The following is a 24,803-nucleotide window of genomic DNA, read 5'->3' as shown; positions in this document are numbered from 1 at the left end:
AAATATCATTCTCTTTTCAACCCTTATCCATTTCCTCCTCTTGCCCATCCTTAATCTTTACCCTCTTCCTTCCCCATGAAATGTGCTGATAGACAGACTGCTATGAGGAAGAACGGTGGAGAATACGGAAGAGATTTGATAAGAAGGCGAAGAGCAGAAGTGCCACAATAATTCCAGGATAGAAGAGCGACCGGTGACGTGATGTTTTGCTCCTGCCTCTTGTTCTTTCTCCTCAGTCTTCTCCTCTTTCTTCTCAAGTTTCCCTCCTACTTTCAGGCTGTATCATGCTTAGGTCGTTCACTCATCTCTGCCTGCTGTCGCCTTCTTGGCAATCAAATCCAGTTCCTGGTTCCTGGTTGTGTCGATAATATTTTACATTGTTTTTGTAAGATATTCCAGAAATTTCCAAATACGTCAATGTTTTGAGATTAGGGTCTAATAAGTAATAAATGAGTCATTACATAACGTTGTTTGCAACAAATATGTTGAGCGTCGGGTTCAATGAGGAATATATTGTATTGACGTTGAATGAATGTCCATTCATTGGATATTGGACATTAAGGTCCAAAATTGAAACATTAAATGTTGTGATCTGCAGGTCTAATGAAATGAAATATCAATTGTATTGACATTTACAGGATATTCTTTCAAACTTTGTAAAAGCATGTTGTGAGCTCGAAGTTGAATGAATGCTTCTACTGTTGAGATCAAATGAATCAATGATTTATCTAATGTCAGAGGATCATTTAACCACTTCTCAAAGTGTTCTTCCAAAAGCGTGTATTCCTTCATATATCTACGGCTATCAAGATTAACTGAAATTGGTAGTTCAAAATGATTGCTTAGTAGAAGTTCAGTTCCAAATATTGTCGATTACATCCTGTCTGTTCAAGTTAAATATTGATGAGCTTCAACAATATCTCCAACCAACTCATTACATTGCCAACTGAATGATATTTCCATATATTTTCGTTTTCTGTCAGGTCATTGGCCAGGCTCCATCCCCGATCAGAATTTCAGAAATTAATCAACCAGGGACTAATACAACATTTCGACAAAGTTGGTTTTCATCTTCATGTATGTTTTGTAATCTAGCCACCTGAGCAATTTGAAACAAGCATACGTGTGAAGTCTGCTGCGAACTATAAAGTGGTAGCTGCAGTCTCAGCTTTCCTTATTTGTCAAACCCAATACTCACTCCATCATGTTCACAAGTGCAATTTACACAAGTCATACCGTGTTTTACCTTCAAGCTTGTGATATTTTGCATGGGTAATATTCTGAAAGCCCCTTCTTATACTCTACCATTATTCCTACTCATTCTCAAACTTTTCTCTCTCTGTGTGCTTCGTTTCCTCTTCCATGTGGCTTTTCTCTTCTCAAAAACAATTTCAATCTCCCAATCCTTCAACCACGTCATCATCATTATTCATTCCTTTTTCGGTTTTATTGTCTCAGGTTGTGAACGATAAGTGCATTTCTTGTAATATTGGTTGTACATGTTCAATCAACTCTCAAATTGGTTTGAGTTCACGCTGATACAGAATAAACCTTGAACATGGCTTATTAGTCCAGTCAAAGAAAGGTTATAGAGGGAAATGTTTGGAAGACAATTTTTGACCCCGCAGTTCTGTTTAGGGTAGTAAGGAGGTAAACATATCAAAAGTCCCAACCCCTACCCCCTGTGCTAAGGGGTGGGGTTGGTTCAAAGGTAGGCTACCATTTTTATCTCGGGAACTGTTGGGAATATCACAAAATTCCACTCAACAAAAAGTGTAGAGAATTTATGAAGATTCATTTTTGAATGGTTAGTTCGTCGGTTGAACGCATTGTTCTCAAGATATGAGTGTCGGAGCAAAACGCTTAAAAATACAACTTTTAAACCACCCTCATCCCCTTAGCACATGAGCTAGGGGTGGGTAATTTTGATATATTTACCTCCTTACTTCCCGAAACAGAACTGCGGGGTCAAACATTGTCTTCCAAATATTTCCCTCTATACCCTTTTTTGATCATAAAAGCCGCCTGGGCTATATGCCTATGTATCCCCAGAAAATATGAATTATTATGAAATATGAATATTGTTTCACAAGAGATGGGAATATTCAACACTCATAAATGATAGATTTATCAAATCTGATTGATCTGGTATCAGGTTCCATTATATCAGTACAGAATGTTCGTTATCATTTACTTGCATTTATTCAGTACTTCAATGAATTTTCAAAAACAGAATGCATTTTCACATAGCAATAAGACTGGATAATTCGATTCTTGAACATCCAACACATAGTTTGAGTAGAAATTAATAATTAATATAAATTATTCTCTTTTCAAGTTTCAAAACGTTTCATTAATGAAAATATTTCTGACTTTCAAGTTCCCCATTTTTCGATGGTTTAACAATAATTGTGAGAGAAGTAGTTTTTTATGATTAAAAATTAATAATTAATATAAATTATTCTCTTTTCAAGTTTTAAAAGAAAATTTTTTGTAGAAAATTTTTTGTAGTTTTGTAGAAAATATTTTCTACAATTACATCGGATCTAAAACGTTTCATTAATGAAAATATTTCTGACTTTCAAGTTCCCCATTTTTTGATAGTTTAACAATAATTGTGAGAGAACTAGTTTTTTATGATTTACTGTAGTAGCCTAAATAGAAAGAATGAGAAATACAACTGGGAGAACTGTTATCAGAATCTGAAAGAGAATATTCACTTGGAGATATTATTCTTATCAAAATTGTGATTAATTCTCATGGAGTTGCAATCTAAATCTTCCAATGTCAATGACATTCATTCCAGGATTACAAATACGCGAGTTTAATAGATTATATCTATTGTAAATTATCTTTTATACGGGTGGAAGTTTTCAAAAAATCAACAAATTTGCTAGAGCGGCTATAAGGAAGAAGTATAATCCAATGTATAAGGATTAATCTTCCGGGTATAAAAAAAGTGAAGAAGGTAACGATCTAAATCCTTCCTAATTTTTCGGCTACAATTCATAATAATATAGTGCTTTATACCTCCAATACAACAAAAATCAAATGACAATTAGGTTACGGTTTAGAAAATATCTTCTACAATTACATCGGATCTACCGGCACTGTCACGCTTCCAGAAGAAATTGAGAACTCCTTTGTAAATAAAGGATCGTCAACAATTTAACCGTCGACTAATCACGCTTGTAGTTAGTGGATAATGATGTAATCTTCGTGAAACCATAGTGCACAATGTACCGTCTTAGTGAGTTGAGATCTCAGATGACATCTAATAATAATGGTCAGGACATAAAATCTTCATTGTTGGGTAAATAACTAAACGGTAAATCATTTGTGTGGTGTCATCCTTCTGTAATAACACACAACACCTCCATAAAATGTGGATCAGGTGAATGGAGAAGCGTGATCCTGAGATGCTAAATTAAATATGCCGTTGTGTTTTACAGTTAGATTATCACGCGACTCACCGCGACATCCATTGTTTCCCAAAATAATGCGAATGATATGATAATAAGATCAACGGTCAATACTATACATACCTAAAACTAAGAAAAAACACTTTTTTCAATAACATCTATCTTCATTAGTAAATGAAAAATCGGATTTCAAGTCATCTCGAATAACGTGTCCAATATTTTCAACATGGTGATTTTATAAGTCGGGGTGTCCCCCCCCCCTTGAAGACCAATAACTCAACCTCCCCCCTACTAAATCTTCCAAATCCTCTTCTCCAAATTTGGTCCTAGACTGCCCACAATTGAGGCACCCTCGCAAAAAAGGAAAGGACTATTTTAAACACTACTGACCTTCTTCTATTATCATCTGGACCAAGAAATATGTAAAAATTCTCCACTCATTAACTAATTTCTATACTGTAATTTAGAATCATCCATGTCACAGCTTGTTCAATCATCAAGTGTTAGCGGGCGTGAGGATCATGAGCGAGAGATGTCGGAATAAGTTGGAGATTGATGAGCGAAAAATCACCATTCCGATGCTGAATAAGAGCCGGATAAAAATGTAGATGCCTTGTAGAGCATAATCCGGAGTCTTCTTTGTTGCAAGGTCTCTTCTCATTGATAATAATAAATGACAAAGTTGGTGAGCCTTGAGCTGCAGTGGCGAACAAACAATCTTCCCATAAAGCAACACTCAACACTCTCCGCTCCGATCTTATCCTATTCTTTTCGTTCTTTTCCTTCCTTCACATCTCTGGTTAACTCGATGTTGATAGCAGTTGCGAGTTTTTACCACACTGCCTCATTATTCACCCGTCTGCCACCACGACCAGATAACGTCTCACTTGCTTCTCTTATCCCTTCTTTCCACCCTCTTCTCATAATTCAACCTCCTCCTCACCTCTCCAGCAAACCCCCCCCTCCCACCATCTGTAATCTTTAAGGTAACCCAAGTTAATCACCAACTCACTGCCTCACAATCTCAGCGCTATTCTCATGTTACATGCATCGTTGCATATTCCACTCATTGTTAGAAGCTACATGCCTTCTTCGTTTAGATAAACCTAATCGAACTTCCCTTTTTTTAAATGAAGAAGAGATACTTGAGCTCTAATTTAGCAGGTCTTCGCCTGGAATAGAGTGTTACTAATGTGAGCAATTAGTTCATCCCCAGATACTGCTAGCCTGTGTTGGCTAAGATGCGAAGATTTCGACTTTGATCGACATCACCAAAGACAAAATAAATTAGTATATTAGTAATATATAGAGTATTCTTTTCTCTATGATACCACTAATCAACTGATAAAAACATTAATTTGATTGTCATATTGGTGAACGGAAATCGAGACGTAACCATAGTGTTCATACCCATGCTTTACAATATCTTTGTGTCACCTAAGGGTTTAACGCAATCGCGACTTACACTGAAACCTGACAGTGCTGTTCGTACCATTATACTCTTAGAACAAGTATCCCAAAAATAGTTCAACATTTTTCTCAAAATATATGAGATTTCAGGTACAATGAACAACTAAGTCATATTCTTGAAGGTAATTTTATTGCTCAATTTCCTCTTAACATGATCGAGTATTTTGCTTGTACTATCCACAATAATGTAGGATTGAGAATTCACTTCAAACATTGCAACTGAGAAAGAATAACTTCGAAAACAAAACTGAACATATTTGTCGATTTGGATTAGATGTTATGAATTGAATAAGTTTTCCGCATATCAATGAACACAATGAAAGTTGTATCCTATCCGCTTTGTTGGTCACAAACTATCGGTTTTAATAGTATCTTACCCAACTAGTAGATATTGTATATTCTTGATAAAGATACATTGCCTGCCCGAAACTCTCCTCATACATTATAATATATCATTATAAAATATCTCATGTAATCCTAGTCAGGGAACTATAATTGTGTCCTACTTTGGTTTTTCTCTTCCAAGTATAAATCATACTTTACTTTATGTTTAGAGGTGTAACTATTGATGTAGCTTATCAGTATATTGCCCATAAATTTCAATGATTTAGTCGGTTGCTTCCCTTTAGCAATGCGAAGCAATCGTCTGCTATTATAATGTATAAAGTGGAAAAATAGAGTCTGTTATACGTTACTAAGGAGCCAGTGGCATTGCTTTCCAGCGTGATATATATTCTTCGGGGTGATCCTCACTGGTCAAGCCTCGCCTATGAATTATGATGTGAGCATGTATTGTCCCTGAAGACAGTCCGTTCCAGCTGCTCTTGCCATATAATCACAAGTCATAGTTGCTACGATAGTACGTTCATTAGCATATTAGTTCTTAGTCCCCTTAAGCTTATGCTTCATGCCGACTCATTATTATTTGTTAGGCATCGGCTTTAGACAAGATATTTATCATTCACTCACTGCCACTTATTCAAATTATTAGCTGCAAGAGAAGACATAATGAATTTTAATCAAGTCCATCCATTTTTTAAGTGCAGTCGCAACCATCGAAGAAGCTCACTGGTCTTCAGCTCAGGAATTTGATCGAAAATTATAGGAGAGCTTCACTCAAGAAAGTGCATGTGTGTTAGTTTGAGTGTATCAAGTATAGGAGTGAGGAAGATGGCAAGATTCACTTTCCTAATAGCTGTTCGATCTTCCTTGCTTAGGAAGAAAGGAAGACATAAAGGAAGCGATCGAACTAAAAAAGATGCATTATCTCTCCAATCAAATCCGAAAGTTCATCAACATCGTCTCCCTCATTAAGAACTGTTGCTGAAATTTTTACGTCACTAGTATTGGTCACGATTCACATCAACGCAATAAAATATTGACAATTTGTTGGCATCTCATGAACCCTATTACATTTTTAATGTGTATTTCTTTTCCATATCGAATTATCATATCATAGACCCAATAAATAATTATTCCATCTAAAAACTTAGATTTATACAAATCCAGTAACATCTCGAGGTATTAATATTATTTCATCTAAGAAATTAAGCGTATAGAAATCCTGTAACTTCTGGAGATTATATGAATATTTCAATTGATTAATTGCAGGGAAAGTCAGGTTGTTTCATTCTTCGATTGTTTATTGTGTTCATGAGTTGCTTATTGGTCATACACAGCGATTTCGCCAAAATTTTAGATTAATTTTGATAATCTACTGAATCGAAAAGAAAAACAGTCTCACTATATCTTCTTTTACCATCCTGTAAGATATGAAAAATGAAGTAAATCCACTGAATAACTTGACTCATGACTCACTTGGTGACTCATGAATTAGTACAGTATAGTGCCATAAAAATTAAATTGATTAAATTAACGTTATGAATATTGGTATTTTCTTTGACAGTGTACTGTATCCAAAAAAGGTCATTCCATGTTTGACAATTGGTAGTATTGGACCCAATTCCTATGATAATTAACTCGAACATTCTCAGATTCAAGCCAAAAATAAGTAATCGTTTTTTCTTATTAACTAGAATAGTGACAACGAACAAAGACAACCTGCTATGAGTTGGTGAGTGAAACTGACTCAGTTGTAGGAAAGGTGGGTGTTTTATTTGATTGTTGCTCGTATAAGCAAAATCAGAGAGCCTTGAACTAAGCTTGGATGAGTGCCAATTTGAAGGGAATTGTCGCAACCCTTGGCTGCGAAAACAGTAAAGTGTAGAAAAAGTGAGTTTTATCGTATTATCCGTTGAGACTTGGTGTTTGGCTTACCTACGCCATGTGAGCTTTCAATGACCAAGTGAATCACCCGTAATTGTGATTATATCGATAAACATTTTATTTATAAGGCAACATTAGAAGTTTCAAGAGAGTTCAAAATAATCGATTACGAAGTAACCATTAATTCATAAATTCGTTCTACCTTTCTTTGGTTATGCAGAAAATAATTCTATATTCCCATGAGGCCGATTCTATGAATATCAATGAGAAATATAGATGAAATGATTGTACACGAAATCAAACTTCATGCTCTCAAAACAAAATCTCTTCTGTGTAACAAAGTTGGATCTAGATTAATTTATTGTGTTACCGGCTTCAAAAAGTGTGAATATGCGTATTGAACGAATATGAGTTAGTAGTTATGAGTTAATAGAAATGTCATTTTTCATTATCAATTATAATATAATATAAATTATTGCATCAAAAGTCCACAAGGATGTTCAGCATGGAGAGGACACTCAATATCAGCTGTTCTTTCAAGCGACATGTCAGAACTCGAGTTTTATGGATACGAGTAATCTTTTGTGAATATTTTTTATCCTCTATTCATTTATTTTTACAAATAATACTTAATGTAAATTACATTGGCCATATACTTCTATAGTGAGGTACACGTTATAATGGCAGCATTTGATTAACATTGGTGTTGTTATCCTTGTCTATCATACAACAAAGCAGATAGTGCTATCCTTTTCTTACCCAGCGACGTTGACAGATCGTTTTTAAACAATGTAGAATCATTATCAAACAACAAAATATTTAATCTCAATTATGTGAATTTATTATTAAATCATTGGTTTTTTGCGAATAAAATACAACTGATTATAATTTAACACGAATGAACAGTTAATATTACATCATATAAACAGTATCAGCTATTTTATATAGAAAAGAGTGGCAGGCAGTAAAACGACAACGCTGTTTCTCCTATCTTTCTATAATGCCACCGTAATGTGGTTCTCACCATACATCCTGATGATCTGTTATCTCCAGTAACCCCAATTTTCTATTCTGCATTATTTCGTAGTAGTATTATAGCCAAGTTCTATTAAAATTCAATTACTTGAGAATATTTATGATACTTTCCTCTTTTTATGCTCACAGCTCATGCCAAACTCAGAACCAATCGCTGCGTGTAGAACCAACCGATTTGTTCTAACTGTGAAATCAATTCCAGCATCATGAACACAGCAATGTCAGAATCATATTGATCCTAACCGTTATTGTTATTGACTGAACGGCGGAGTTATGTTGCGGTGGATTGCAGATGAAAATGGGAGTAACGAGAACGAGAGAGCTCTCTGTTGAGACTCGAGACACACTTGCCGGCCGGCAGTGGCAATGGATGGATGACTCTGGTAAGCGATTGCTGTCCCGTAAATTGCTTCACTTATTAACGGACAAATCGTAAAGTAGACAAACAGTCTGCTCCGAAGATGAGAAGACCAATAAAAAGAAGAAGAAGAAGAAGAAGAAGAAGAAGAAGAGGAAGAAGAAGAAGAAGAAGAAGAAGAAGAAGAAGAAGAAGAAAGAAGAAGAAGAAGAAGAAGAAGAAGAAGAAGGAGAAGAAGAAGAAGAAGAAGAAGAAGAAGAAGAAGAAGAAGAAGGAGAAGAAGAAGAAGAAGAAGAGGAAGAAGAAGAAAAAAGAAGGTGAAGAAGAGAAAAAAGAAGGAGGTGGAGAAGAAGAAGAAGAAAAAGAGAAGAAGAAGAAGAAGAAGAAGAAGAAGAAGAAGAGGAAGAAGAAGAAGAAGAAGAAGAAGAAGAAGAAGAAGAAGAAGAAGAAGAAGAAACAATAGAAGGTGGAGGAGAAGAAGAAGAAGAAAAAGAAGAAGGTGGAGAAGAAGAAAAAAAAGAAGGAGGAGGAGAAGAAGAAGAAGAAGAAGAAGATGAAGAAGAAGAAGAAGAAGAAGAAGAAGAAGATTGAGAAGAAGAAAAAATAGAAGGTGGAGGAGGAGAAGAAGAAGAAAAAGAAGAAGGTGGAGAAGAAGAAGGTTTAGTAGAAATGAGTTCATAAGACGGGCGCCGAACTCAATAATATCGGCAATTAAAGAGCTGAAGTCGACTGGTACAGGTTGTGCTGTGGCTCTGTATCCTGCGTAGTACTTGCAATAAATAATATATCGTTGCAATAAAAATCGTGCAGGAGATCGAGCAGCTATCGATCGTCTTTCTAATTGTTGAAGCCAAATGTGGCGAGATTCGATCGCTTCACTGTCAACAGAGCGTGATTGTGATGTCATGACATCAGGTCTAGTCGAATACATCTCTCTCTCTCTCTTTTTCATTCTCACCGTTGACTTCTGTTGATATTCTCATTCGTGTGTTTTATTTATTGACATCTATGTTATTTATTAAACAAAAATGGCACATTACAGGCAGAAGAGACAGGAATCCTTCTCAAAGAGTTTACATTTTTATGAGTTCAAACAGATTATCATTACAAACATGCATCACATCTGATTGATCCATATCTTCAAGTGATTGCTGAGTTTATGCCCTATTAAAATGCGTCGTATAATAATGACTTAAACTTTCAATCATGATGCTTTAGGGTCTGAACAGGAATATTTTCCAGTAATGTAATCTTCTTGAATGTATTTATCGAATATGAACTGAAAGCTCTCACTTTTTCTCTTTCTCGTTACGGCACTCTCTCATTTTGTAACTCTTTCTCTCTTTATTCCGATTCTGTCTTTTTCCTTTTTCTCCAGTTTCTTCGTCGATTGAAACCCAATCTTATAGTAACACGATACTCAATATATGCGAAAACGGAAGTTGATGAAGAATGTTTTCCTTCAACACCAATAATGATCCTATCAGGGAAATGAGGGAGTATTGAACTTGATAGGGGACCAACCCCATTAGACCGGTGAAGTCACTTCATCGAAAATTAATTATGGTCATCTCGATGTTTATGCAGATCAACGCGTTGATATGGATTGTATTGGCAATCCAACAGATTTTACTCATGTCATATTCAGGCTTTCACTGGTTACTGGTCACTGAGTAGACCTCAAGTGGTTCTCATTGGAAATTTGAGAGAGATTGCTGAATGATTTGGGCTGATTGGGTGAGTGAGAGATCATTTCAATTGTACAAATGGTGGAAGTTTGCGATGTACCCAAATCGCTAACGGCCTATATACTAACTTACAAAACTAATTCTCGTTTCAATGATCAGTGGTTCTCTAATTCCAAGCCTTCTCCATTCTTAAGAATTCATGTACTGCATATAATAATATAACATCCATTTATAGAAAAATCATTCAAATCAATCATTCATGGATTTAGTTTCAGTACAGATCAAAATTATAAATCCGTTGAAATGGAAGTTTATTGTGATTGAAGAAAATATTCTTATTACTTTGATGTTTCCTATTTATCTGTATTCTCGTATTCTCTCAATATTTTCTGCTTTAAAAAATCCACATCACGTTTACATTATCCCTTCCATTCTCTATAATTCGTTTACACTTGGAACTTGAGATTTGAATTTAGTCCTATTCGCTACTTTTATAGATTCTATATTCCGTTGGCACTACCATTTTGTGTCGTTTACTTATATTGAAGATATCCCTGTTTCTCATAATCTCTGAAAACTGATTTGATTCAAAATAATTTCCAATAAATATGTGGCTCAAGCCAATGATTGTTTGCCAGTGATTCTCGGCCAAGTCAACAGGAGACGAGTGAGTCAACATCTGAGCTTGAATACGTTATGAATAATGGAGCCGAATAGAAGGGAACCGCAAATATTTGAGGAGTGCGCACCAGGAGATTGTTAAATAAGCATTGTCTGGATTCTCCTATGCTTGAAAAGTTCACCTGCTGTTCCTCCTTGTTGAAGGTGTGGACAGACAATCTCTATTTGAACGATTTCGTTTACCTCCTTGTTCGTCGTCTATTGGTGTTATTTCCTTCACCGTTATTGTATATTGCGTCGATGCTTTATACCAGCTTTTCAAAATCGATTGTTTCAGAATTTGAATTTTCAATAAAGCTGCTTCACAAAATTGTATTTCATGCATGATGTGCAAAAGTATTATATATTATCATTGTTTTGTGAATAAAGTTGTATTAAATTGAATATTTATTTGGTCACACATTAATTTGATATTGAAAATACATTCGTTCATTCATATTGATTTATGTATGATATTGTATAATTATATACAAAATATATAAATATATACAATAGCCGGCCAGATAGCCGAGGTGACTAAGGCGTTGCACCCTTCAGTCTTCTGGTTGCGAGTTCGACCAGAGTATACCCACGCACATTTATACTATTGGATGATAACAATACATTTCATGTTTTGATAAACTCAGAAATGTAACACTGGTATGAACATTCCATATTCAATTCCCAGGAAATGGTTGAAGTCGGAAGTGTAAGCGTTTTCACTTGAGAAAGTTCAGGAATCAACAAAATTTTTATAATTTTTTTTATAATCCTAGCAATAAATTTTATGAGCAAGAATCGAAGTTTTGCTCTCATTTCGTACTTGAACACTGAAAATACAAAACTAAACATTTATGTACATGAAATGATCCAATCGAATATCTCTTGTAGAATCTAGATTCATCATAAAAACGGTATTTTTTTAAAATAAATCTCCTGCAATTATGTTCAGAATATTTATGTATTGCATTCGATAAGTTGAACTTTGAGTGATGTCCTTAGTCAGCGTCTGCCTACAGTCTGTCCTTTCGGAGTACACCGCCGAATAGTTGTGTCGGAATCATAACGAGTTTATCAAGAGAAAAGGGAGACTATAAAGAGTGATTTAGGTTAGATTGGCATGCTAGGGCGTGGTGTGTTATACTTGTACAGGTTCAGTTGTCTTGTACTGGCAATTGGCGACCCGACATCAACTCCATGTCATTCTCCGTCTTCTAAAGGAAGTCTAAGTTCAGTGGAGTGTAAATGCGATTGCTATTGAAGGAACAAAGCTGGACTATTTCATACTTGATACAGCTAGAATGGTTATGGCTTACTATACGGCTAGCATAGTGATATTATTATTTCTCCTCACTCTACTCTCCTGTAAAATGTTTTTCTCCATTTTTCATTATTGTATTGCAGTATCCATTGGGATAATAATCTGCCCACATATAGAGGACAGAATTGCCTATGTCTTTTCATTCCTTGAATATTCATGTTATTCTGCCAACCTGTATTTGAATATTCTTTATCTTGAAATTGTGGCGTTTTCTAAACTGTAAGAATAGAATATAAACGACCAACTTTGCTATACCGTGGAACCTTTTAATTGTTCCAGTTTATAATTTCCTCTTCATCTATTCTGGTAACTTTAAGAGATAACATCACACTATATAATGATGAATATCGTTCAATATTTATGTTTTATCATGAATATGTTCTATATTCAATTGGATCAAGGAAGCTGTTCAATAACAACCCTGTTTTAGTATCCAAGAGCTCTCTACAATCCATAGATAATTGAGATCTCACTTACAATTTAACATTATTCTGTTCCTAACTCTGAAGAATAATAATCTCATTTATTTTTAAAAGGGTGTATTGATTAATCTTCTACCATAATATATAGTGTATGTGTTTATGAATCTAGTATAGTATATTTTTAGTATATGTGTTGACGAATCAACACAGTCATTTTTCGAATGTAGCTCTGTTGTTCTCTAGCAGTGAACATCGCAAATATTTGGGCAGACATGTACAACATTTAAATTGAAAATAAAAATCACTGTATGCAAGACCAGTAATCCACAAAGCCCTATCTGTTACTCTAAACTTTCTAAAATACATTCATGGAAGTCTTAAAAAACTGCTGAAATCATTATTATGGTGAAAACTTGTCTAACAAACACATTGATTAATATAATTATTTTTCATCAGAGATGACATTGATATTTATATGAGCTCGAGGGCTTTTGAATTCGATTATCAGGAGAAAGTATCATATAAGCTTAGTATGAAGTTCAAATTTTGAAAGCTGATTTATTTTATGATCATCGTTCTTCAAAACCATCGGAGAAAGTGAATGTCATGTCTCAAGGCGGATTAATATTATGTAAATCGGATAACAAGTTGGCATTCCAGTTCCAAGCAAATTGAAATGTCAATGTGTGATACAGCTCAATTTCAATGATTTCTTATGTAGCTTGAGTTACGTCCGACTTACATTTATTTATTTAATTTTGAATGAGTGATATCTTTCAGTTCTATCTGAATTTCGTTCCCATTTTACATATCCCATATATCTATAAAATATATTTTTCAAATTCTATATTCTTGATATATTCATATAATAATCAGAAAAACGATATAACGAATGATACCATTTGGAAGTAATTTAGGAAAAATTATCAGGATTTTGATAATATTCTCCAGATTGCTAGTGAGTTACAAGTCGAAAAGTCATAGTTGAGTTGGTCGAGTATAGTGGAGCTAATTAAGTGAATAGTAGTAAATTGGAAAGAATTTTGAAACATGTTCAACGAAATAATTCCTCGAATAATAACGCCATTATTGCAAAAGATTGTTTAGGTGTTGAAAATCACATAAAATATAACCAAGATGTGTATATGAAGATGTGTATAAGATGTGTATAACAATCACTGTGTCAAGTAAATAAAACCATTATCCAGTTCCAATGAACCATTCAACCAGTCAAATGAAACCTACCGAGATTCCTCTTTCAAATAATAATATTACTAGTAATTTTGAAAGCATAAATCCTGTGGTCCTAATAAAAGTTCCTCAAAAACATAAATAATTTTACCACGTGATTGAAATTGAGTTATTTGCCACAAAATAAAGATGAGCTGTAAGATATCATTATGATACACTACTATATAACAATACAAACTATATTGATACCATCCTTCATTAACAATAAACATTTTTATACTCATCCATGTTCAAAACAAACCTCCTATAGGCCTAATCATTATAACAGTCACCGTACAAGACCTGTAACTGACCATTTTATTCAGGTAGTTCCATTGCTATAAACCAAATAAACCAGATTTCGATGAGAGTTTGCGGCAAGCCAACATATTAGTTATGTAGGCAGTAGGCAGTACATGAACACTGCGCTGTGCAATCTAGGCTACAGTTTCCGAATTCACCTGATTCATGTTTGAAAGGGTCGAACCCATAACTTCAGTCGTTACCCACTTGATTTAGTTAGTCAGCGTCATTGGCCTCCTGCTATCCAAATAGGGAGTGAAGTTAGTGAGCCTTGATTGGAGGTTGCAATCCTCCTCCGGTAAGGTGCGCTCAGTCGAGGCCGTAGCCGTACAATTAAGAATAGCAGGTAATGATCTAGTAATAATTCAAATGCGCGTCCTTATTCGAGTTATGAACCGAGCCTAGGATCCTCTGTACAAAATGTACCATAGCTACAGAAGATATATGTAGTTGGCTCAGTGTATAGCGAATATCTCGTTGTAAATGCTGTACATAGCTATAGAGCGGAGGTTTTATCGGCTGACGTTATATTTCGACTGGCCAAAGGTCGGTTGGAGATCTGGTAATTAACATAGTCCCCCCCCCCTACGACCCCCTTTCACTTACCCTCCTGATCCTTCACTCCAGCCATTGACACGCCTCCTTCTTCCTACCGATCGGCTTCTGGCTAATTTCCTCCTCTTCTCCTTTCTTCTCTTCTTTTTCCTTTTTTTCTCGTACCCAAGTTACTACTGCCAACGCAAGCAATTACAAGTGGAATGGAAAGCGGAAATTTATCTATGTAGAGTTTTTCAGCTATAATGGACTCTGTCCAGTTTGGATGAATAGGCGGTAGAAAACTAATATATTGGGTAGGCTAGGGCACTCAACAATACTACCATAGTGAAATAGAATAGAAATTGAATTTGAATTATTATAGCTTTATATATTATCTTTGGTACTACAATAAATTAAATACGTCCTTGGTTAAATGAATGGACATCTTCCTTTTACTGAGCTAACGAGGACAATATTCTATTTATACTGCACATATAATCACATTTAGCTAACTCAGTGGAAAAAATAGATAAATAATGATGATATGAAAAAAACCTAACATTGAGTGGATCCTCATTTTCATGAAATTGATTTTTCATAGTAAATCCAATTTTTGAACCTACTTTTTCATCGTTATTGTCCAAGTAGCCTATGAAATGTTATAATGTTTGAATGTCGGGAGAGCCTTGGTATAATAGAGGTCCAATTTTCAAATACAAAATTTGGTAGCCAACTTTATAAACCTTATTCAAAACCATTTACCATTAATTTAATAATGTTGTGATGAACTTGAATAATTTTTCGGAACTCCCGTTTTCCGTTCATATTAGGTTGAAAATAGCATAGCCTACCTCTTTTTATGAATACTCTCAGCAATTCCGAATGCCTTGAAATAGTTGTCACCTGCAGCTTATTGGATAATCAAAAAAAGACCTATCCACTGGTTTTGAAGTGATCCACCGATCTGCCTGTGTTTGCTTAGTCATGTCCTCTAATGACTTTTATGACATTCTGTCTCCCAATTGTTCGTCCTGTTTCTCCCCAAAGAGATAACAATAATGATTAGAGGTAAACTATTAATTTGGACGGAAACTGTGTCTCCCATTTTCCCAAGACCTTCTTGCACTCTTGTCTCAGGACGACGAATTTGACGATGATGATGATGATAATAATGGTAGCTGTCGGTTCATTACCATTAATTACGCCATGACTCGCTCCATTATGCGCCGCTGCTCTCTGCTTAAACTATTCCCAGGCTCGGTAATTGTCAGTATGAGCATCCATGCTGTCTCTCACTCTTGCCCTATCACTCTACTGTCACTATCTCACTCGTATCTATACACTTCTCTTCAGCTCGCATCCATTGACGTTCTCAATTCAATTACAAACTCTTCAAACGTACAATCTAGTTTTCTTTCGCTCTTATCTATCTTGATTCCATGTTAACGATCTCTGGCTGAAATGCCATACAGTTCCGAAAGTGGAGTGCTCCACCAAGATGGAATAGTTTGACCGTTTAATAGTAGATGATATACAGTCCCATAATCTACTTTCTATAGATTTTATACATCAAATCTATGATATTAATACTGATATTGTACTCTATTGTATCTTCTAATGTATGTTATTTTCTATGAATCATGAAGTGACAGATTGGATGATAACTAATAAAGAAATACTGCGGAAAAGAGACGAGTGAAGTCAAATACTATGACGACTGCGTCCTTTATTATATAATTTCAATGGATAACAATCACTGTATTTCATTATTCAGGTATATAATAATTCTAATAGAATAATTTAGATAATCAGATAATTAATTTCTTTTAGCTGTTAAATCTATAAAATAGAGATAATAGGTTGAGATAGATAATTAAAAATAATCCATACATAGATTTTGAATTATTGCATTCACTCTTCTACTGTCAGCTTTCTTAGAAATTGGGATACTTTCCTTACCTATGGTAATAGAGCAAGGAAAGTAAAAAGTAATAATACATTAGAAGATACGATAGAGTACAATATCAGCATTCATATTGTCTTAAGTGATAAATAATCTTCATATAGGATCTTTGAATAGGATACTTTTCATAATGGTGTATGGAACACGTTAGCATGATTTCTTTCAGAATTGATTGAACTAAACACCAACATACTGTAGCCAACTTGCTGGAGTGTTCGATTCAATTCTACAGCAACAGGTATTCTCATTTTTTTTCAGTGATTCAGGTTCATTCACAAATAAGTGTCTCTACAATCTACAGATTATCAAAATAAATTCTGAACAATAAATATCAAGTGGTAGTAGATTCACAAGTCTTTAGTGATTGTAAATCATGACTTCCATATCGATATAATAGCTTCAAATTTATCATAACTGCTACGAAAAACCGATTTAGTTTATAGAAAATCTATTCCTTTAAAGCCCTTTACTTGCAAGCTGTTACAACCTGTTATTTGACCGGAATTTATGTTGCATGAACGATTTCTTGATTCACACGAACAAACCTGAGTGAATTTATTTAGAAGTCTGTGAAGACTGAACTTGGCACCAAGTGAACAAATGCAACAGTGCTCAGTGTGAGTAGGATAGGACACCCTATAAATCGGAACAGGCCCATATTTATTGCCAGCACAGATGCTCGATCCCCATATGCTCACAGCGAGGTGAAAGCTATTATGCTAAATTTCACGTACCAAGTACCTGACCGTTATAATGTCAGTTTATATTTGGTATGACTTGAGTTAATGTTTGTAAAATTTACTGTTTCCATCACCTTTTTACAATCTTTCTGGTCAAATTCTGCATCATCCTTGCTATATAACAAGTGTTTTATGTGCTAGTCAAGGTGGAGAATTCAATGCAGTAAAGTTTCTGAGAAATAAAATTGTGTAGAGGTGGTCTGAGAACGTTTATGTGATGTAATGTGCAGCATTATGATGTGGCTATGGCTAGTGATCCTGTGGTTTAACGTCCAAAGTATTAAACTGTGGTTTTAATCGGCAGAAATTCAATTTTGTTCAGCATGGAATCAAAACACAATGCAGGTACTCTATCTCGATCAATATTTTTCAATCATACTATTCATGGACCAATATGATATTTTTGTAAAAATGCAAATCAGAATAATTTCGATTTCACTTGTGAATTTTTTCTAGTAGTTCTGTGAACAGTAGACCTCGCGCAGTTATAAACCGCAGCCTCCTCTTATACTGTCCAACAGAGTAAATCCTGTCTGTATGTCGTGTCGGCGAGATATCGGTGTGAAAACGGCTAATGGCTGTTGGGGTTGGTGTATCAGAAATATGCTAACATCAAAAGCTAATCTCCTTCAAGACATACTGGCAACAGGACAGCCCAAGTTCAAAGCAGAGAAAGTTCGAGAGACAATACTATGTTATTCTAGTTATTAATTGCATGCGTTATTGCACGCAATCAATACTTCATTTATTTATTTATTCGCAATGGTGACAACGGGTTTCTCGAAATATGTCTCCTTAACAATAAAAATTGTACAGATACAAACTTATATAATATGTTTGTTCGTAATAATACGAACTTATACAATAATAAATAATACAAACAACAAAAATACCACCTAATTCAAAAATGAAAAATACAAAGATTTCAAATACTTATGAAGTAAGTAAGAATAAAACAAATTGAGAATTCAAAATTCCAAAACTTTTTCACCTTTTTACAACCTTTCTGGTCAATTTCTGCATCATCCTCATGCTATATAACAAGTGTTTTATATGCTAGTCAAGGTGGAAAATTCAATGCAGTAAAGTTCTTGGAAAATAAAATTGTGTAGATGTGGTCTAAGAACGTTTATGTGATGTAATGAGCAGCATAATGATGTGGCTATGGCTACTGATCCTGTGGTTTAACGTCCAAAGCATTAAACTGTGGTTTTTATCGGTAGAAATTCAATGTTGTTCAGCATGAAATATCAAAACACAATGCAGGTAGGTACTCTATCTCGATCAATCTTTTTCAATCATACTATTTATGGACCAATATGATATTTTTATAAAAATGCAGATCTGAATAATTTCGATTTCACTTATGATTTTTTCTGAGAGATATCTCATACAACTTGATCAAATTCTGTATAATCCGCATAATTATATACCAAAATAATCATAGAGACCACTTATTCATTATTCCCTCATTTCGAAAGCCAATTCTGTTCCTAGTCAGTCTTTAATATTAATTCAATTCACAACAGCAATGGGTATAGATATGTTGGATCTTCCTCTTACCACTTACATGCTTTCAAGAGCATCGGGCGTTCTCATCTAATCACTGTTATTATTATAAGAAGTATTTCAAACTTCTAATCCAATTTTTCACTGTTTCAGACACCATTTGAAAAGGTATGAGTTTAGAAACGATGAGGGACATGTACGAGTATGCTCTCCATCATCTGTGCTACATTCATAAGCACAACTGAATGTGGAAGCGCTCATAAGCAAAAATTATGAATTCAAGAACGTATATAATTCTTCAGTGTATCACCTTTAGTTACGGAAACTAAATTTGTGAAAGAGGATTAGATCAAGAAAATTCTCATCATACTGAGATATGTTGGCCGGTACGAATTTATTTATTTATTCTTACAAAATAAATGATTATAAATGACATATAGAATGATTATAATGTCACTGGTTCATGTTTGTGGTGAATAAAATTGAAGCCGTAATACTAAACTCATCTGGCTCATATAGCTGTAGAAAGGTTTCTACAATAATAAAGTTTTCCCATATACAATATTATCTGATACCTCTAGCTGCAAGTTCAATAGAAGTCAGTCTTTTTAGTAGCTCAATGCAATATGAGACGGTTAACTAACTTATGGATTCAAGTGATGAGAAAAATAGTGCTTTTCCAATAATGAGCGTGAGCAAACATGACAAAAATCTCCTCTAGTATTGAAGCGCAGTTTGTCTTGTACAGCAAATTACGCTAGGTCACTGTTGTGTAAGTTAATGAAATTTGTAGCTGCCCATACCAACCAACTAGCAGGGCCGATGCCGATGCCGATATTGATGCTTGTAGCCGTAGTTGAGGTTGGGCGTGGGCGAAAATTGATAGCACCATGTTGCTAACTTGTATAAGTGCTTCAGGATACTATTCGATATAGGTCTACATTATGTAAGTACAGATATACTTTCGTTATTACCAGTAAGATGTACTATGAAGCCTTTTGTTAGCATGAATAGTGCTCATACAGTGCCACTTCTACAGTCTACAGTAGAATGGAACCACCCTCTATAACTACTATTTCTTGATAACTGGGATTATCAATAAATGCTCATCGGAGCCTTATGCCATATGAACAGTACCTATGCAATATGAAAGCCTTTATGAATAAAATTTTATTCAAAAGCTAATTCAAAACATAAAAGTTATTTATTCCTCATCATAAATTAAAAGCAAAACAATTTTCGATTCGTTCAGTTCAACATTAAATCTTATAACTTTTTTTTTTTTGAAAGAAACATGAAATAACAGATCAAATGACAGTAGACCAAAATGCAGTGAAATGAGTACTTATAAATTTTCAAAGCTTCCATTATTATTGGCACCAAAATTGACAATAGCTCACAAGAATTGAATCAGAGGAAAGATATGTGAACCAATTCTTCAGGAATGATCTTGGATGAATGGCCTGTGTGTTAAGATGAGTTTAGTTTCTATTGGCTAATATATTTTAGAGATTTTGAGGTGACATCGAAGGAAATAATGCATTTCCATATTGAGGGAATTGAATTGAATGAGTTTAATTCACTAATGTGTAATACATAAAGTATTAACACGACGTAAGACTTGGTACGTAGTCAGGTGGTCAACAAAAGCGCATAGGCGCATATATTAGCCAGAAATACCGCGTAAAAAATTAGCATCTACTTTTTCGATGTTCTCCACTAAACATAACTTTGAAAAGTGAGATTTCGAATTAATCTGAGCCCACTCTATAGCTTTTATTTCTAACGAAGAAGACAGCATGAATCGATATTTCCCAAAATGCCTAATGCTTTGGGCTAGTGATCATAATATGTAGTTAATTCTATTAGATCATATAACTCGTAACTCATTCAATAGTGAAGATGGATGTGATGTTCGAAAGCGCTCCACCACGTAACAATTGGTTAGTTTTGATATCATTTACAGAAAATAAGACTGCTCTTGTCAAAACAGGGTTGAAATTGATTCAATAGATACTTTGATCGTTTACACAGACTATAAGGATACAACTAGAACTATCGATATAGTCTTTCTCAGGGACTAAACTATGATAGATATAATCTGTAGAGTACTTTAGATATGATGCAATATGGAGGTATCTTGTAGTTTGGAGATGAGGAATATTGATATCTCGTAATAATATCGAAGAGGATAGACTTATCCATAGAGAATCAGAATAGACGAGAAAGTTTGAATTTCCGGAAACATGGCTATGAGCATTGTTTTGGTGAACGCTGGAATAGGGGAAGATCAGGAGTCGGCATCAGCCTGCTAGACAAGTGACTTGTGCCCGCGAGGTGATTTGATTGGTGGCGGCAGCCGAGAGGGTTGACCGTTATCTGCTGATTAGTGCGAGGCATCCACGAAGATGATGAAGAAGAAGAAGACGACTGGGCCGACCCACAACAGAACAGGAAATCCGATCGATTATAAGTCATCCCTGACCTCCGATCGGCGATCATAGACACATGGTTTCGTATCACGTCACGTTCGCTCTCCTATTACAGAAGATGGCGATTGAATCAGAGTGAGCCGTAATGACTGCGGCGCCCAAACACTAATCAGCCAAAATTTCGTGAGGCTCTGCTACACGTCCAGTGGCGTGAATGGAGATGGATATGGTATACTACACAGTAGTATGTCTATGTTACGGTATGAAGGTGAATTATCTTGTACTTTGAAGATGTGGAGTGTTGATACCTCGCAGAAATGTGGAGTAAGATACATTTCTCCATCATCCTCCTGGATTGTACTATAATACGAGTAGAAGAGTACGTTTTCACGTTTAACTGGTATACTGTATAGTATACTGTAATATTCTAATATACAGTACTATATTGTACTATGAGCATTATAGTATACTGAAAATGGTATACTGTACAGTAGATATGAATAGTATGAGGTATCTTGCAGTTCGGAGATGAGGAATATTGATATCTCGTAATAATATCGAAGAGCATAGACTTATCCATAGAGAATGAGAATAGACGAGAAAGTTTCTCTTAGTAAAAAGAGTATAGAATTTGATATCCTCCTCAAATAATGTGGATCATAGGACTGTATGTAGTTTCAAGTACAGTCGAAAAATTCAAGAAAATGACGTGGAACCGTTAGTGAGAAGTATTGGTTTTCGTTAAGAGGTGTGCAGGATAAAATGGGAATTATAATGTGGACTGTAGAGGTTTCCAATGGAATAAAAGACCTGATGGAAATTTGGTGAATATATGAGAATATTGTTTTAATTGTAATATATTCTGTTTTGTAATACAGTTTAATTGGATTTGATTGTATTGGCTAAGAAGAAAAACTATTTTGAAAACTGCGTTCTATAATGTTATTTATCATAGTTAATGAATTAATTGTGGATTGCTATTATTGGATGGTTAATTTGGTTTAAATTTGATTTTTCTTCCAATTAAGGTTCCAGTAGTATTTCAGACTTCAGTCTTTGGTTACTTTGACCCGGTAAAGAATGTTACTCTTGTAAATTTGGATGATGGAGGAAAAAACACATAATGCTTTAAGAAACATGAGCCTTCAAAATTCCCAATCATGTTAGATGAATTAAGCTGTAGCATCGAATTTTATAGCATGTTGAGAGGTGGTAATTTTCTACCATTTTGAAAATGACTAAATTTTCAAAAATACTTGTACATTAATTATCAACCGTTGGGCAGAGAAAAGCTATTACACTAAAACAAGGCGATACTTTTCATCTAGTCCGGTGTAGGTTTTCGGAAGAGGAAGATACAAGATAAAACAAGCGAAGTAAGCTATGTGGGAACCTTCGAGATGATGAGATATCTTCACCGTTTTTATTTTAACACTTGCTGTTATTCCCATCGTAAAAAATTATTTCCTACCTCCATCAAAACACGTACTAATAGATTTAATGGTTAGCAGAAGCCTGATATGAGTTGCTTCCAAGCAGTTTTTGTTTGAGTTCTTTTCATGAGCAATTGCATGCTCCATTGCTAGACCGCAGTTCTTTTATAAGATTGATGAAGATTTCTGATGGAATTATATTTTGTCGATAGTGAATCAGGAAATGCAGACTTTTCAGTTCTAGCCTATTCAGTGTGAGCTCTATCGAAGTCAAAATTTTGTAATAATTCAAATGATCCTTTCAATTAATCAATATTTTTTTATCGTATTGCTAACTTCTTTTATTCAATGTTAGCGATCATTTCATTATTATTTATAGACTCACAAAATGAACATTTCATCTGTATTGATAAAAATGATTCAAGTAAGAGAAGGCCACTATTTATTGTACTTGAAATATACTGTACTGGAGATTTATATCGATTCCCTCTATCGTGGATGGAATATAGATATTCAGAATATCAATGTATGTTCTAAAAACTTTATTTGATTCAATTTATTCATGGATTTGTAAGTAGAATTTTTTCTACTTGAGTAGCTTTCAGCGACACATTGTGGAACTTTTGTACCCGACATTGTTTTTTATGTGATTTTAGGCAGAATGCAATGTGTAGGTCAGGCCGGTCCACGGTATTTTGATGAAAACGGCCAACAAGCTAGATTGCGTCATCACCATAACCGACGTTTCTATTGGCAATTTATTAAACTTATTTGTTAAAAACAGATGATTGGATATAAAATTACGTCAGCTACACCGGAAATTTAGCACAAACATGCGCGTGACACCTTCTATATACCGTGGGCCGGACCAAATCGACGATGAACAATAGTTCATATGCCTATAAGAATCGTTCAAATGCCGGAAAAATCCTCCCGTCTGGGGACCACCGTCCAAACGTGAATAGCCTGCATTAGTATTTGGTACAATGCCACTAATATTGAGTATTTCTGGTTAAACAACAAGGTGTAACTACAAATACTATATAAACAGTAACTGTAGGTGGAACTACCTCGAAATCTCCCTCCATTTTTGATAACTCATCTATGTTATTTTCAAGTGATTTATTGATTTGATATGCTATTGTATCGACATCACTATTCAGACTTCGCCACGTCATCATATTGGAAAGTCAAAACATTCATATTCGAATGATATTTATGACATTTGATAATGAATGAATGAATTGGATTTACCTCACTGAACTCATTTCTAACTCGCTTGTGTCTTCCCTCTACATCGAGCTCGTGCTTTAAAGACCCGTATTACAAAATTGTTGTATAAACTCCTATTGTAAGGTGTTTCTAATCAAGTAACAATTGTTATTGTTGCAGAAAAGTGTGCCGGAACTGCAAGTGTCCGCGAGAGGAGCACTGCAGCGGTGGCAGCAGCAAGATGTCGACGCCCTCACCGGCCTCAGCGGCGGCCACCCTCGGCCTGCCCGGACTCCCGGACTCACTCTCCGACAAGCTGCTTGGCAAGAGCCTCGCCGACCCTCAGCGACACTCGCAATCTGACGACGACTCGGGATGCGCTCTCGAGGAGTACACCTGGGTGCCGCCCGGTCTCAGGCCTGATCAGGTTAGCATCTACTTCATTCAACAATAATCATGTGTTTATTGCATTTCCAACATGAATCTATGAATCTCAAGATTGGTCATTGGAGAAATCCAACTGAAAGGATTTGATTTAATCTCTTCTAGTAAAACTGTAGTGCTTGAAATACTCTGTGAAGTCAATGTAGACTGAGTGTGAGAGCCATCCTATAATCTAAAATCTCCTTCAGACTATAGTGCAGTCACTTATATAAACAAACATGCATTTGAACAATGAATTGTATTAATTGCTCTGTTTGCAAGCGTTGTTCAGGCGTGATTCATGATGAATTGCCAAATAATGAGAATAAATCACTTAACACCTGTTAAATCGGTCGCCATCTTGAACAGTAATGCCAACTTGAAGTCCTATACCTCTAAAAAAACACCTGTCATATTAG

At 35.1% G+C, this 24,803-nt stretch overlaps 1 protein-coding gene across 6 annotated transcripts in view; it reads left to right on the top strand.

The window, feature by feature from the left end:
* LOC111048457 (protein prickle) overlaps positions 1–24,803 on the top strand; it is a 357,446-nt gene that overhangs the window by 281,201 nt on the left and 51,442 nt on the right. For all 6 annotated transcript variants that reach the window (XM_022334379.2, XM_022334450.2, XM_022334518.2 and 3 more), the window contains one exon: positions 24,142–24,388. In XM_022334379.2, the coding sequence (XP_022190071.2) occupies positions 24,142–24,388 (247 nt within the window). The remainder of the gene's footprint in view (positions 1–24,141; positions 24,389–24,803) is intronic.

The sequence above is a fragment of the Nilaparvata lugens genome, chromosome 2 (genome assembly GCF_014356525.2).
Source record: "Nilaparvata lugens isolate BPH chromosome 2, ASM1435652v1, whole genome shotgun sequence".
Lineage (NCBI taxonomy): Eukaryota > Metazoa > Arthropoda > Insecta > Hemiptera > Delphacidae > Nilaparvata > Nilaparvata lugens.
This window is presented reverse-complemented; position numbering and strand designations above follow the sequence as displayed.